Source organism: Oxyura jamaicensis, chromosome 2 (genome assembly GCF_011077185.1).
Source record: "Oxyura jamaicensis isolate SHBP4307 breed ruddy duck chromosome 2, BPBGC_Ojam_1.0, whole genome shotgun sequence".
Classification (NCBI taxonomy): Eukaryota; Metazoa; Chordata; class Aves; order Anseriformes; family Anatidae; genus Oxyura; species Oxyura jamaicensis.
This window is the reverse complement of record NC_048894.1, coordinates 21,163,314-21,180,234: the sequence shown is the minus strand read 5'-3', so window position 1 is coordinate 21,180,234 and position 16,921 is coordinate 21,163,314. Positions and strand designations below refer to the sequence as shown.

Genomic DNA, 16,921 nt, shown 5'->3' with positions numbered 1-16,921 from the left:
AAGAAGGGACTGCCTTGCTTCTTGACTGATTATTTCCCAAAGCAGATACATTTAAAATACATGGCATTGAAGTTGTTTATTCTTAGCTGGATGAAAACTAAAACAGAATTGATTGTGCCACTAAAAGCTGTCCTCATTACAATTACTTTACTGAAGGTTTGAATTTTAATTACAAAAACAAACAAACTAACAAACAAAAACTTGGCATAGTGGCACAAAAGAGGTAAGATTTTAAATAAATAGGGAAGCTAGAAATAAGATAAAAAGGAAGGAAATCCTTAGATTTTGCATGGAAGCTATTTGTAACCAGTTAAAGAATCATAGAAGAGCAGCATATTCTATGAACTGTCTTTTTTAACTATTTTCCATTGATTCTGTTTATAGAAATGAGCATACAACTAAGCTGGGTTTCTATTTTACAGTACTCTAGTGACTCCACTGTAAATCCTCAAATAGACAATTTTTTATTATGCAATAAATGTGAAGTGATTTACTGTGATTTGCATGGAACAGGAAAAAAAAATCCACATAGAGAAGTAACAACAGGCTAGAAATACACTCAGTGTATTCTGATACAGAATTTTGCTATATAAATAAGCCAGCAGAGAAAAAAAATACAGTATTGCAATACTTCTTGAAAACAGAAAAGCATTTAGTATTTCTTCCTCATGTTTACTTCTTTTCTTCCTTTGGAATCTTTTTGGATGTTTTGAAACTTGACATGTATCATGACAATTTCTGACAGCAGTCTTTTTTATATTTTCCTTACCATTTCAGAATTTCCATTTCTATTCTAATGACACCTGCCTATTAAGTGCCCGACAGGATGAACAGCTTAGGGCAGTGTCGCATAGTTTACAGAGTGCCAAAATATTAAAAGATTTTCTAATGATCATAAGAGGGTAGAGATCTGGCACCTCTGAAGTGGCCTATTGTTTTCTCCCTCACATTTAAAACATTCCATAATCTTGCTGAATTCCAAGTCTCATGCCAACATAGCTTGGCTCACAGTTTCTCAATTGACAGCTTTAAAAAGAAAGCATCTTTCAAGAAAATATACCTCTCTTTTTCTAAGTATCCCAATGGCAAACTATTCTGGTTAATTCAGAGTTTAAAGAAATACAACCCTGAGTCACACCTTTTCATGAAGAGCAGTGGTAGTTATACATATGCATTATCCTTTACTGTTGCTTTCATCAGAGGAAACTTTCTCTGATCAGTCTTTTCTTGCACAATAATCTTCAGTTCTGTATTTCATTTCAAAAGCCAGATACTATGTATTCTTTATGAAGTTAATTCTGCATTTTAATTTATGGATGTTTTCTGCATTGCTCTCTGTCCCAGTGTTTGGGCTTCATCAGGAACCAAGAAAATGGTTCACCAGTGCCAAGAAAATGAAGAACTGTGTCTCTTCTAAATATTAGTGAAAAGAGTACTTATAGAATTTTGTATTTAAAAATACCTGAAATAAAACAACTGCTTTCATGCCAATTTGAGCAATAAATACAGCTATTGATAAAGAATGCCAGAGCTTTGTAATTATATCTACAGTACCCAGTCTATTTCATAGTTTGTCTGTACATAACATGAACTAAAGACCTGGTATAGGAAAAACCCTGTGCATCTCAGTGAATATTAAAAAATGATCAGAGATAGTAGTGGGGTAAAGTAATTATTTAACCCGTGCTTTAAAATATTCTTATGATTTTTACTGTGTTTCTAGGAAAGCTGTCTGTCCATTCAAGCTCTCGGTCTGCTCTTGATTAGGCTCTTGACAGAAAGTGAGTGTCATTCTGCTATACCTCTGAGCTTGCCAATGAGAACAGGCATGGATGTATGCAGCCCCTTCAGATGCAGGAGGGGTGAAGGCAGCCTTCACGTGGCAGCCTTCTCACTGATTAACACAGATTAACCTGGTCATGAGGCATTGGCTTACAGATGGGAGCAAGGTGGCTCTGGGCCAGCTCAGAAAACTGGCACTGATGTGCATACCATGAGTAGCTTCCCCAAGGTACTGCTGACCTGAAAAGCTGCAGCATCTTTTATTTACCACTGAGGGGAGTGCTTATCAAGATTGCAGATGTGCAAGGCTCGATTTCCCAGCCTGCTGCACATTTTGCTCACAGCAGCTTGGCAGGCCCTGGATGGTTCAGAGCATGGCGGAGTGCAGAGCTCATACAGGGTTCCCTTTGGGGGCACCACTGTCAAACCAATAGTTTCAACCAGTGGTTTAAAACAAGCAATTTTTATGTAGCAAATGAGAGGCCTGGTTATAAAAGAATATTAATTTCAAAATACATATATCTTTACCTGTTAGAGACCGCTGGTACTTTCTTACCTGAATGTTCTGGATTCTCTTCTATGACCATGATTACTGTATTAACCAACATGGAAAGCTGAGCTGATGCTCCCATATTTTCAGTTCCTATGGGTAAATAAAAGATTTTGATTGATCCTGCAATCTAGATACATTATCATCATAGCCTGGGGTGGGGAGAAGAGAAAACACACACTCTAGAAGTCACAAGTGATTTTTTCCCATTTTTTTTTAATAATTCATTGGGAATATTTAGCATCTCTGCATTCTGTGGAAGCCTAATGTTCTGGAAATGTGCAACAACACAAAATCTCTCTTCAAAACTATGTATATAAGGCTATTGGAGAGCTGTTTTATTTTTTGGTTTTCTAACTATGTAGGAGACATTTCTGATTGATTTAAATATAATTATTACTTCAAAATGACATCTCTAGCATTTTTGTGATCTGAAATATAGTGAGTCATTGCAATAATTAAGTTTGCATCATTTGTGGTAATTAAGATTTAAATATCCTGAATAGTATCTGAAAGTTATGGTGAGTGAACTGACTTAAGAACTTACACCTAATAGACCTGTCTTATTAATGATCTAAAAAGACACCAAAATAAGCTTTATTGACATCTAATAAAATTAACCACAGAAATTCAAGAAAATATTGCTGAAGTTATAACTGAGATTGTTACATCTCCTGTCTGTCTAAAATTGAGACTTAAAACTTGATATAGATCAAATGAATTAATTATGGGTTGACCATACACAGTACATTTTACCGTACTATTTTTTTTGTAGCAAAAATACTAGCGAATGTTATGGATTTTAAAACCAGATTCCAGTCTAACAAGACTGATTTTCAACTGAGCACTTAAAGTAGCATTAGTTTCAGAAGTCTTTACGATTTTGCAGAACTTTGAACAAATCAGATTCACTCTTTCCCATAGTCAAATATTATTTTGCATTTATCTAAAGCATTCAGAAGAAGAATAAAGTCATTGATACATCTTCATGAGATCAGTAGCAGTAAGTACTTACTCTCGAGAAGTGACAAAGCCCTGGCAGACTTCAGTCATACACAGTAATCTAAATGAAATTGCTTCTGAGAGATCAATTAGAGAATATTTTTGTCATTAAAAGGAAGAAAGAAAAAAAAGGAATATCATTCCATTACAAGTAAATAAAGCTTCTGATGGATGAAGGTACTCGTATTATGAACAGTCAAAAGCAAAGTGGTTTTCTCCTGGAAGAAGTTGTTCATTTTGCCTGAGCACTTTTACAATTTGCACGCTAACTGGAAAAAACAAACAAAAAAACAAACAAACAAAAAAACAAACAACCAAAAAAAAAAACCACAAGAAATACAAACACAAAAAAAACCCTATGTTTATTTTACAGGATATTGAGTCTTATCTAAGCATAATTCTGGGATAAATATTATAGTATGAAACCCACACACTACATGAAGCAGTTACCCACCTATTCTAATATGTACACAGGAGTAACATCGCTCAGAGAGAGTCAAATTGTGAAGTTCATCTAGATAACTTCAAGAATAGCAATTATAATGCAAAATACACAGCATCTGTGCAAATCTTTTGTGGTGCTGGAAATGTCAGTCTCTTAGCTGATAACATTGCATTTCACTTCATAGGCTTATAAAAAATCGGTACATAAATCTTCCATTCACAGACACATTTTGTTCTTGTTCTGTGATCTGTCATTTTCATGTCACACTAGCTCTGTTCTCTAACAGTCTGTCACTTCAGGTCTGTAAGCTTCAAAAAATCTCTTTTTAGAATTTACATTAAACATACACTCTTTTGTTCTGGACATGACTGAAAGAAAAGCGTGAAAGGATTTTATTCCATATAATGCTATGGTAAGCATTAGGAGATATGATCTAATTTAAAGGTTAAAGATCTTAGAGATGTAAATATTGTACCAATAGCAACCTTTTATCATATTCATAATTGAAACAGGGAACTGAAAAATTCCTGCCCAAAGGCAGTGTCATCTAAAACTAAGCAGCTGCTGAAAGATATAAAATCTTCTTATAAAGTTTCTGACGATTATAGTGATTTCACGCCTCCCCAGGCAACATATCCAAAGCTTATTTAATAATAATGTCAGTGTGCTTTTTAATGTCACCAGCTCCTCAGGACAGTTGGGCTAGAGTGGTCCAGATGTATGCTAGTAATAAACTTGTGGTTGCTCCAGACCAGGCTGGCAGTGGCTGCATTCAAACTGTCTTGTGGGAATGGTCCCTTGAATGCTGTCCATGCCAAACTGGGCCTAAAAATCCCTTTGGGGGAACGCTTGCTGGTGTGGGTGAAGGATGTGCACCATCCACTCACAGGATAGGTAGCTCTGCAGTAATGCCTCTTCATGGGCACTCTTTAATTTCAGTTAATAACTTATTAAGTTCTCCTTTTGCTATTATCTGAATAGCTAACATTTAGAATAGCACAAAATATTTCCATAAATGTGCTGTCAGTACAATTTCCCATTCTACATAATCTTAAATACTGCTCTTTCTTTAGAGCTTGACTATGATTCCTGTATTTTCCTTTCCAGAAATTCAGGTTACTCTTCAGTTCTTTTTTTTCTCATACTGTTTTCTGATATGCTGAAACCCTATCCTTTATAGGGTAGAGTTTACTGAGAAATGTATGTGTTTCTGAGTACTCCAGCCAGTTCTAAAGTGTTAAGGTTAATCAAATTAATCTTATTTTTAAATTTTTCTATTTCTATTTCTACTTCTATTATTTTTATTACTTTTATTTTTCTTTTTTTATATTTTAAAAAAGTTATACACCGTTTTGAAAATAATGCATGGAATTGTTTTGCAGCCCACATATCACGTTTTGTTTTGATCTTTAATCCATACTCTTGTTTTATGCAATGTTGTGCAGATCTTTTGCAGAGCTAATCAATGCTCATGGTATAAGAAATGATCTTTCAACTCTTTGCCCATCTTCAAGTGTTTATATGCCTCCTAGTGAAGCAGCTGACTAAATGTTACTGAAGTGAAGAGTACTTTATATAGTGCAAGCGTTTGTTTTATGTGTAGAATTATGTTCATAAATGCAGTGAAACTGTCTCATGTAAAATAACAAGAAAATGAATTCTTCACTGAAGCTTTCCAAAACAGACTTAAGTTTGATAGACTGTGCTGCTGCCAAGAAAAAGGGCAAGATTTCTAAAAATGTGGGCAGGAGTCCAAACTGATTTTGCGTGCACATTGGCTTTGGAAATATGGAAATTCAGCTGAGTTAAAAGTACCACATACATGCAGTGAATGTACACAGATACAAATAGAAACTGCAAATGTATTTCTTGATGGATGATGTGCCTACTTAGATGTGTGTTTAGAGATAAGTGTTAGTTGAAGACATTGGCTGCAGAGGATGATGTCTTGGATAGTCTTTTAGTTGGGAGCTGGCTGTGGTTCAAATCTAAAATTTTGGCCAAGGCTCATCAGCTTTCTACAGATATTTCAGGTCAGCTCAGCAATTTTGTAATGACAAATATATTTGTCATGACATGAGGCCTTATATTTGAGGAGCTGAAAACATTTTGTGCAGGTGTGGGAGTTACAGGATGTGTGGTTTGCCTGGAAGGGAGGAGGGCCTGATGAGTTGCATAAGTGCAGAGCTGGGAACAGAAAGACTAACCTTTAACTTTTCCTGTGTCCGGATAAGTTGAAAATCAGAGCAGCTTTGTGCAGTACAAAATTTTCTTAATCACCATAGTGATTCTGGTTTGTTAATGGAAATCTGCTTGGAGACCACAGGTGTTTGTCAAATGGGTGTTTCTACATATAGCCAGTGGCTGCAGGTTACTGACCATCTTGTTTGTAAAGACTGAGATGTTTGAGGAAGACGGACTGTGGGTAAAAGAAGTTGAAGCTACACCTCTGCAAAGTTCCCTAGATATGGTGCCCAGTTTACTTTAGCTGAGGACACACTCCGTCTCTCATCTCTTGTCCATATAGCAAGGAGTAGATGAGAGAGAAAGAGAAAAGGCAAGAGGGAGGCTGGTCTAACTTTGTGCCCATGGTCAGTACTTGTCCTGCAAGTCTGAACCAGAAATTGAAAACATGACCATGGCCCTTGTAGCTCTTTTCAGGCTCATTAGTGGAGCTCAGATGCCTGGCTGCCTAAATATGGATTGCTTTAGGTATGGGTTAGGTGCCTTTCTCCTCCAAACAGACAATTCTGCACAGAGTGACCAAAGATGTGTGCCCAAGGCAAGGTCAGGCTAAGTAAGGCAATAGATTAGATAATCCTGAGAAGTAGGTAAGCCACACCAATGGCTGTGCCTTAAGCAAAACATCTCCTGTTCCCAGATGGCTAGGAATTCAAACCCCCAAAAGACAACAAAGAAGGGTAAATTGCATTGCAGTGATATCACAATGCTCAGAATATGCCTAGAAGAACTGTGATAGATTTAGATGCCCCTCATAACACAGAAATCTGGAAACCATTTCAGATTAAAGTCAGTCCTTAGAGCAGCTCAAAGAGTTCCTTGCTCTCTTTATAGGAACTCTCCTGTGTGTAACTGCCCAGGAAAAAAAGAGGAAAAACAAAAGGAATAAAAAACAAAACAACAGGGCCCTACAGATCTTTCTATCATTTCACAGTTAAAAGATTCCTTTGGTAACAGTTCACATGAATGGCTGCTCTCTTTGTCTCCTTCTCTGCTGTTAATTATGAACAGAATTTCCGTCCTCTTCCAGAAAATAGGTATGATACAATTGCAGTTGGCAGGTGTGTGAAGAGAGGACTAATGACAGAGTCTTCTTTTCAGGCTGATGAAGAAAGAAGAAACTTGAATTACTACAACTCTCCCACCCCCATATGGGCTGACAGATTGGTCAGGACATGAGTCAGTGTGGTGGAGCTGGCTGAAATCAGGACTTTTTTCAGATGACATATACCCTCGCTACCCATATTTAATATGAAGCTTTGGACCTCATCAATCCACCGCTAGTGGGGGAAGAAAACAGCCTTAAGTACATTTTTCTGCCAATCTTCCTGCTTCAATGAGTTTCTCATATATTCAAGTCAAATCCCATGCTTAGGTATGGTAGAGAACTACCATAAAGAGAAAAGATTTAAAAGGTGTAGAAAATAGAAGTATTATCCCATGGAAAATATTTTGAAACATTTCTTTCTGGAAAGCATTTATTTATTTATTTTAATACGGAAGGAAAAAGTGATAAAGCATGGGAAGAAAACAATGCCCATCACAGAGATAATATAAAGAACAGGGATTTTTCCAGTTATTTTTGGAACTATGTACTGATATCCAGGAAATATGACTGGACAAGCTAATTTTTCTTACACGAGCCGTGTATTTAAACAATAGTCCAAAGATGTATGCTGATTATTTCCAATGGTTACTGAGGTTCAGTTAGTCAGAAGGGTAGTACAAAAGGTTGATGAGTGTATCTATAAATCAGCAGTCATGGAGCATATGTTAGCCTGTTGTACCTCAGCCAAAATATTGAGGTTCAAATGCTCTTGGGTCATCTGGGCTAGGAAGCTGTGATATGACCCTTGGGTGCAAAGCTCCCACATGGGGCCTTCCATCCCTGGAACATGTTGCCTGCGGCCCCACTGCTGGGACTGGTTCCCTCAGATATCTGTCAGGATAGTGATGACTTTGGCTCTGCAGTTTACTCTCTCATTTTAGCATGCCACTCTAATTTTAACACCCTAAAATTGTGGAAAATAAGAGAAATTTCCAAGCAGTCAACTCCTTCTCTCAGTTGAAGGCTTGGGTAGGTCTCACCAACACTTGTGAGCCCACAGCCAATACTACATGAGGGACTTAAAGATTTGGTCTTCACACCAGAGATTTTCGGGCTTCACCCCTACCTCCCGTGCACTCTGGAGCTAGAGTAACATTGTTATGAGCTGCTTTGGCACATTAAGGGGGAAAAAAGGGCTATATCTCTGTTGGATTTGTGTTTTGAAATGGTTCTGTATGGAAGCTGGCAGATTCAGTCATATTCCTGGGGTGACGGTGGCCCTGCCCAGCTGGTCATGAGATGCAGTTAAGCCATTGCAGGCCTTGGGGGATGGTCTCAGGCTGTCAGTGAAGCCCAGCCCTAAATCTTCTCTTTTATCTTGCTCATATTGCAAAGGATGGTTGAGTTTGGTTTTCACCACATTTGCTTGCTTTTGTAATTGATCCTGTGTCCCTTTAGTTATATGATTGGTCTGAGGAGATACAGAACCAAATTTTTCCCCCAAACTGAGGTAGCATTAGTGCCCAATGGGCCTAGTAAAGCAGCTGAGAGGCCACCTAAGCGGAGGGGGTACCCATGACAGCTTCTCAGTGGCAGTCACACATGTGCTGTCATGGTCTTTCCCTGTGTTCTGTGACTGCCTGAGACTTACTGAACTGCACGTCAACACCCTGGGACTTACCAGTGCCACAAACAGAAGAGACACAGAGCAGAAGAGATTAATGATGTGGTTTTTCATATGTATCTGAAATGGGTGACAAGACCTTTTCCAATGAGAAATTATTGATTGACATTAACAGGAAAGTTAATGGTTACTTCAGTTACTTTCAGTTTATGACTGAAATAGAGTGTCACCATTATTTTTCTTTTTATAAGGATGAATGAGAATATCTGAATGTTGAACTGAAACTAGAAAATATTTCTTAATTTCTGGAGATAGAAAGGCAAACTGCCCTTGGAGAAAGAGAGACAAGTGAGTTTGGCTGACTTCTGAATACTACTTACCTATTTTGTTTATAAAGTGTCTCTCACTAAATAATCTGTCCAAGTAATTAAATCTTAATTAAAAAGATTTTTTTTTTTTTTTTCCTGGTATCTAACTCTCCCCTGCTAAACTGATTCCATTGTTTATTTTCCTGTACTTCTTGTCCTTTCCTGAGTAGATATGTAGAGTAATTTATTCTCCATATAGAGATATTTTACATCTTTACAGATCATTATTGTGTCCTTCTCCAGTCTTCCTTCCATTGGTCTAAGTTCCTCCAGCATCTCCTCGGACTTCATGTAATTATTCCACATCCTGGGCTTATGGTATTCCTTTAAGAGGAAAAAAAAAAAAAAAGTTTTAAAAAAGTTTAAAAGTCTTCCTCTTTTAAGAGTTTCTTGTTACAAAAAGAAAACAGATGTGTAAAAGTCAAAGACGGTAAATAGTATTTTTAGTTTGTATAACAAAAATAAGAGAGGAGCCTTGAAAACAGACGACTGCTTATGGTTTTATGAGTAGAGTAATAAAGTGGCCTTAGAGAGAATTGAGGTGGTAACTTGGAGTATGCTTAAGCAAGGTGTAGAGGTGTTTTAGCCTTGGATATCCCTAAAAATTCTTTATGAAATCAGGGTGGGCTGATACCAAACACCTGAAGTGAAACACTTCACGAGAAGTGAAGGTTTTAGTATGCATCCTTTCCTTGCTTTAATTTCTGTTCTTTCTCAGTGTAGTTATCACTGTTGACCATTCTGTCACAACTCATTTTGTGAAGATTAAAATAAGAAAAACTTGGCGTATTTTTTATTTCTCTATGTCATTGCAGTACTTTGCGGAGCTATACTTTCTTTGCATGTTGTTTTCCTTGTTCTAGTATATTTGTAGAGCACATGACATTTTCCTAATTTGTGATCAATTCTAGATGTGAAAACAATATGGTCATTTTTTATTATTAACCGCATTGTATTGCTGCTAGTATGATACAGACCAGATCATATGGAGCAAATTATTCATCCTATTAAAAATATTCACAGCATTTTTTGTAGAAAATGTAAATCAGTTGTATGACAATATGACAATAGTTTTTTCATTACCTCAGAAAAACTTGCTGTCATTTCAAAATTTGTGTCTAACTAATTTAATACTTCCTACTCTGGATAATACTGAAGTGTAGATTTTTATGAGTTCCCATTCTAATTAGTGAAGATTCATTTAATAATTCCATATTAGGGAAATGTTTTTTTCATTTGAAGTTTCATTTTTCATTTGTATGTTGCTAAATTTACTTTTAAAATGTCTATTGTCCATGTAGTACCCACACATGTAGTTTCTGGCAGTGCATAATGGACTTAAGATGTGAGGATGTCATAATTATGGTCTTCTGAGATGAAACACATGTAAATCCCAATTCTTTAGAAAAAAAAAAGTAAAGAAGCAAACAATATCCCTCCTCAAACAATGCTCAGACTTGTTTTTCCCCAGGGAATTTTTTTTGTCTCCCTTTCATGATGAACTTCATGATGATGCTCCCTTTCTGCTCGATTTCTTCTTGCTTTCACCAGACGTCCAAAAATCAAGAAAATGAATATATTAGCAATAGTATTTTCAGTCAAAGAGTTTGTTTCCCTTATTCAGTTTTTATTTTGACCTGTGTGGATTTTATTGTTTGAACTACTGATAAACAGCAGCTTTAAAGTGATGCTTTTATCAGCCTGATATTTACAATGGATGCCAGACAGCACCTGTCCCCACTTATGGGGAGACTTATGCTGGGACTGGTCTTCCAGCAGAGCACATCCTAAAGCCTCTCTGATGCCAAAGGATCTCAGAGCACTTTATGGGCTCAACACAAAGGTCTTTTTATGTCACTGTAGCTGTCAGTGAACACCTGACATCAGTGTTTGGCCTGCAAAGAAGCCATCACTTTATGTCCCTCTGTCCCTCCTTTTTTTCATTTAGGCACATCAGAGTTATAGGGTGCTATTGATATTGCACTGTTCTTTTTCTCTCAGTATTTGAGTAAGTAAAAGTTTAATGAACTGATGGTGATTTCCAGATGAACTTCTAGCAAGTCAACTTCTACTCTATTAGTGATCAGTCTCCTTATAGGATTAGTGTCTTGGATGTAGGTTTAGCAACTAACACTGCAGCCTCCCTGAATTTGAAGGAAAAGAGAACTGACAAATTCATGCCAAGGCATAAAACTCTGCTTTTAACCCAGCTTCTGATCTTCTAGATCAGGAATGGCCAACCTGCACCTGCACAAATGCAGCTTGGTGGGATGGCAGGGCTACACCTGTGGACAGCGTTGAAATGAAGGCACCTGATGTTGCCTGATTACCTAAGTGCAATAGAACTATAAAACAATGCCACCTCCTGCCTGGCACTCCCCAAGGTATGTGTCTGGTGACTTGCAGTGACCAGGAGGTGTCAGGTGCAGGTGTGACAATGTGATGATGATGAAGAAGACTTCTGGCTTTACTCTTCATCAGAGTCTGGTCCTAGGGATTTTGAGGGCCTTGATTTGCCACCCCCCTCCAGAAACCAGCACAGAACCCCTGTAATGCTCCATTCTGGGCATACTGGGAAAGCTGTAAGAGCACTCAATCAGTTAATGAACCGGTGTTTATTATACTGCCAGATGTGTCTGGCTCTGGTGGATTGAGGAATCATTCCCTCTTTTTTTTTTTTTTTTTATAATTGTGCAATTACAAAGAGAAGAAAGAGGAATGCCTCATGCTGTATCAGCTCCTGAATAAAACAAGGCTGTTAAAATTCTTGACAGAATAAGTGACAATCTATCTTTTATATAACTAGGCCACATACCATAAGGAAGTGCTGTCTATCTGAGAGATACCAGTTCAGGCTAAAGAAAGCTTTTACTCTTTCCAGGCAAAATGTTTGGCAGCTGATTAAAGGACTTTAAAAAAAAAAAAAAAAAAAAGTTCTAGAAATCTCAAATGTCTTTTCCAGGAAAAAGTATTGACTTTGTTTTCATTGTTAATATATTTTGTCACTGTCTGAAAAAGAAAATTCAGTTAACTTTGTCCTTAATTTCTTAGCTTCTGTACCTCCTGTGTCCTTGTACTTTCTTATTTCGCAATTCAATTTCTCCTTTTTATTTTAATCTTGCAGACCTTCTCAGAGACTAACTCTCTTTCTTGTATTGTCTTTTAGTTGAGTAGCCAAGTAGAAATAAATCCTGTACTTAGGAAATGAAATCATCTTGTCAACAAAGAGATTATGATGCCTTATTTTCTTGCTATCACAGTTTCGCTACAGGTACAGAACAAGTATGTTGCTACACTTTGAATAATATTCTCATGCTACAGTTTGATTTTTCTAAATAAAACTAAACATTTACCTGGTAGAAATCCACCGTGGTAATGTCAGAACTCTATGCAGTTATAGGGATAGTCTATTATGGATCAGACAGGAGCACTGTGTTTTCCAGATTTCCACCAATATGGTTAGAAACTGAACTCATGAGTTTGGTTCTGTGATCTACATAAGATCCCAGATCTTTTGTATCTGTAGATCTGCAATGCATCTGTATACATGGCATTTCATGAAATTGTGGCTGGCTCTTGGGATCACTGGCTGACAAGATTTGCATTTTCCAGTCCATTTTCATGGGAAAAATGGGGACTGTTTTGAAAATGAGACATTTTTCAGGTAGATTTGGGTCTTGGTTTCCTAATTGTATTTCTGCAGAACTCAAGGTCAGAAAGGTAATGGGAATCTCATGTAGAAGGAAAGAAATTTTAATAATATCCTGCACAGTGAATTTCACTGAAATCCCAGTCCTTTAAAATTGAGTTCTGACTCATCTCACACATGAAAACATGAGACTGACATTTTCCTGATGGTGTTTTTTCACTGTGATTAAGGTGTTAGATAGCTGTTAGCTCCATGGATGTTTCTTCAGGAGAGAAAGCAGCAAAGTGTTGAGATATAATCTGTCTATCATCTGTTTTCTCAAGGCAGCACAGTTTGCCACCAGTTAGAAGTCCTGTTAGAAGTGCTGTGTGGTCTCTCTTTTTTTTTTTTTTTTTTTTTTTTTTTAAAATATGGCATGTGACAGAATATTTCCCTATTTAGCACCCAGAGTTTTCTGCCCAACCAGCCAGCCTTTGAAAATGAGAAGGACTGATCACTGTCCTCTCTTCAGAAGGACTTTATTATCAATAACACGCATTATACAGCTTCTGGTGGAAGGAAGAAAAGAAAGTAGCATTTGCAATGTTCTCTGGCTTCTTGCTTGTTCTTTCTCTCATTCACGGTGCTTTGCAGCTGGCGGGTAAGTGCCTCCCGCTTGTCTCCTGTAAAGCTCTGCGTGAAAGTGCTTCCATGTTTCCTAGTGTTTTGGAGTTCTTTACAGTCCTGAGGCAGTGCCTGTATGTACATTATTAGTTTGGGCCATATAGATGGGGAGTTCTTCAGGGCAGTCAAAAGGCAAGGGCAGGATCTAGGAGTTAAAAAAAAAAAAAAAAAGACATGGAAAGAAAGACTGAATTCTTAATGCCTTGATTCATGTGTAGTGGTAGTATCATTTCAATGACTCCAGAAGATCAAACCTAGAGAAAATTATAAGATAAGTTTAAATGTCTATTTTTTATTCTTTATGTCTGTGTTCTTATTTTTGAACTATTTTGAGGTGTTTGGGTAATGTTTAGCAAAATCAGTCAGGAAAAACTTCAGGGGTAATGAAGTATGGGATTATTTGGAGGACATTAAGGTGTTCACAACTGATGGCTGGGCAATCCAGAGTCTTAGTGCTTACTGAGAAGGTTATTCCCCTTCACTCTTTTAAACAGACTTGCTGAATTCACTGGTACTGATAAAATGAATGAAGTAAAATTTGTGTGAAATAAAGTTGGAATACATTTGGGACGTTATTGTAGAACTGTAGTGATAAGAGTGCTTCCATCTTTTTAGCTACACTTCTATTGTAGGCAGCTTTGGAGAACCAGATGTCTCCTGAGTAAAACTGGTTGTTATTGATTGCCTCAGAGTATCTATTTTTCCTAATTGTACATAGTATCACTGCAGGAGCAGAATAGTTTTTTTATCTGTGTTGTAATTGATTTATTATTTTTGGAAGCTTTTTATGACTTTCCTTTTTTTTTTTTATTTTTAATACCTTTTTTAGAATATATGACACCCAGTGATCAAAAGATGTATCACAGACCAAAATAGATTATGAATCCCACAAACTTTGGAGAGAAATACAATTGGGTGTGTCACAAGGTACACCATAAAACATTAGAGTGCACTCATAGATGTGCCTATATTGATTCACTATTGCTACCAATAAACTCATTGTAGGACTGAAATTAGCTCAACTACGTCTACTTTACATTGATGTCAGCACTGTAGACATGACCACTGAAACTACCCAGAGAGCTGAAGACCCAATTCCTGTTACAGGTGGACCTTCTAAGGTCCAGAGTTGTTCACCCATATTTATTCCATGAAAAGGAACAAAGATCTGGCTTCAGGAGGGAAAGGATAAATGGCTCAGCAAAGATGAGGACACCTGTAAGGTCTGGAAGTGTAAGGAAAGTTTGCAGAGGTCAGAAGGCCATGCATCTGAGGACAAACGGAAACAGGGCAATGGTGATAGCAGTGTGGTTGAGGGAATGCACATAAGTAATATAAAAAAATCCAAGAAGATGTGCTTATCTCTGCTGATGCTGCTGGCTGCCACTAATCCACAATATAGTGACATATTATAAAGAAACATATTCTATTATTGCTTTCTTACCTTATTGCTTTGTAACCAATAAAATTGATGTTGCAATACACTCCATTCAAAAACATGTGTTCATTTGGTATGAAAGCAATGCCTTCTAGTTTATGTGAATGAGAAATAGAATCATGTCACTTATCTTGACTATACATATTCTTTGCATTACTTTGTTTTACAGACACTGAAACATTTTTAATGTATAATAAAGTCAGCAAACTCTGTCTTCAGGCTTCTATTGCACAGTCAGTTAGAACTGCAACTTGCCATCAAGACAATGAAGCACAAAAATTCAGGTGGATTACTGATCATCAGCTCATGAGTGTGAGACTGAACCTATGCCTGGGTGTGCCACTGAAGGAAGATGAGTCTCTTATCACCCTATATCCATGTAACCAAACAAGTGAGCTCCAGTGGTGGGAATGCAGAAATGAAAGCCTCCTTGCAATTCAAGGAGAAGATTTGTTTTTCAGTCCTGGCAATGGGGAACATGATAATGTTATATTAAAGAAAGGCCTGAATCCAACAAATAACTGGAAGATGTATGGGGCCAGGGACATTTTATGTTCCCAGAAATATGAAGGTAAAGAAAATATTTTCTTTCATTCATTGCACTAATTTCGTTGTCTTAGAGTGTTTTGGATCTTTGGTTCTGAATGTTCTGATTCCTTCAGTAACCACCAGAGTTTTAGAAAATCAGTGCACCAATGGAGTTAGCTTTGAATTTAATTCCATATTTTTTGCATTATATATAAAACATGAATTCACATATCATATATATAGTATACACACTATAATGTTATAGTGTGTATATAATATATTCTATTAGTACTATTAGTATTTTAAGTATTTTATATAAGTACTGCCTTAATATATTAACTAAATAATTATATAATAATAAATTATAATATATGATTATTGAAAATTATATAATCAACATTAATAATACATCATAGTGTAATTCAATAATAAATATATTGCATAAATTAACAATATTAAAATTATTAATGTTATATCATATCACTATTAGTTAAATACCACATAATTATATAACAATTATATAATGATTATATTATATAACAATTATAATTATATTATATACATATGTACATATATACTTATTTACTCACTCACTCTTATATGTAAGCATTCTCTAAATCACTATTGCTCACCATACACTGTCAGTACACTGTTGGGAGAGTATAAATACTGAGAATTTTCATATACAGCAACATGAAAATGAAATTATATCCTTGAGAAAAAAGCACAATATGGTTGAGCTGGGAAAGGGCTCACTGTGGGGGAGGAAGCGTGGCTTTTGTGACTCAGAAGATAAGGATGCTCATGGCATGATTATAATTACCAGTGCAATTACCCTTTGTAATTAGCTGAAGTCTGTTCTAAATGGCTTTCCCACATCCAAAACAAATGTTCTGAAACCCACCAACACATCTTGCAGAATATTATCAGTATTCATCCCCCTGCCTTGTATATGGGGGCTGCTCCACTGTGTGTGAGGTGATTAAATGCTCACTAAAACAAAATCAGAGAGAAGAACCTGATGTTTACTTTTTCCAGGAAGTAGAACATCCAAATAATAATTCCTGCTCTTGTGCATTTTATATAACTCTTGACATTGTTTAAAGTAGTAGTACCTTAGGGTAGAGCTCTGGAGCTTTATTAATAGTTTCTGAAAGCATCTTGGTCAGAACAAAGAACTAGTTTTAGACTTAGCTGTTATTACTTCAAATAACACTGCTGTACAACATGTATCAGCTGCTTAACTTTGGAAAGGTTCATTTGCAATTCAACCATTGGCATAGACTTCACATTTTTCAAACTTTGTTTTATTTTCTGTATTGTCATTATCATTTTATCTTCACAGAGACTTTTACACTGCTAGGAAATGCTTTTGGGGCACCCTGTGTGTTCCCTTTCATGTACAAGAAGCAATGGTATGCCGAGTGCACAGATGCTGGCCGATCAGATGGCTGGCTGTGGTGTGCAACGACTGCAGACTATGATGCAGACCAGCGATATGGATTTTGCCCATTAAAAGGTAAGCTATCTGTTTCCACACATATCCCCCCAGTGTGGTATTTTCAAACCAGCACTAGCAGAGT

At 36.7% G+C, this 16,921-nt stretch overlaps 1 protein-coding gene across 1 annotated transcript in view; it reads left to right on the top strand.

Annotated features, from left to right (window-relative positions):
- The first annotated feature begins 13,173 nt into the window (after positions 1 to 13,173).
- LOC118161496 (macrophage mannose receptor 1-like) overlaps positions 13,174 to 16,921 on the top strand; it is a 34,986-nt gene continuing 31,238 nt past the window's right edge. The window contains exons 1-3 of the mRNA XM_035316927.1: positions 13,174 to 13,349; positions 14,980 to 15,381; positions 16,684 to 16,857. Of these exons, the coding sequence (XP_035172818.1) occupies positions 13,292 to 13,349; positions 14,980 to 15,381; positions 16,684 to 16,857 (634 nt within the window). The 5' untranslated portion in view covers positions 13,174 to 13,291. The remainder of the gene's footprint in view (positions 13,350 to 14,979; positions 15,382 to 16,683; positions 16,858 to 16,921) is intronic.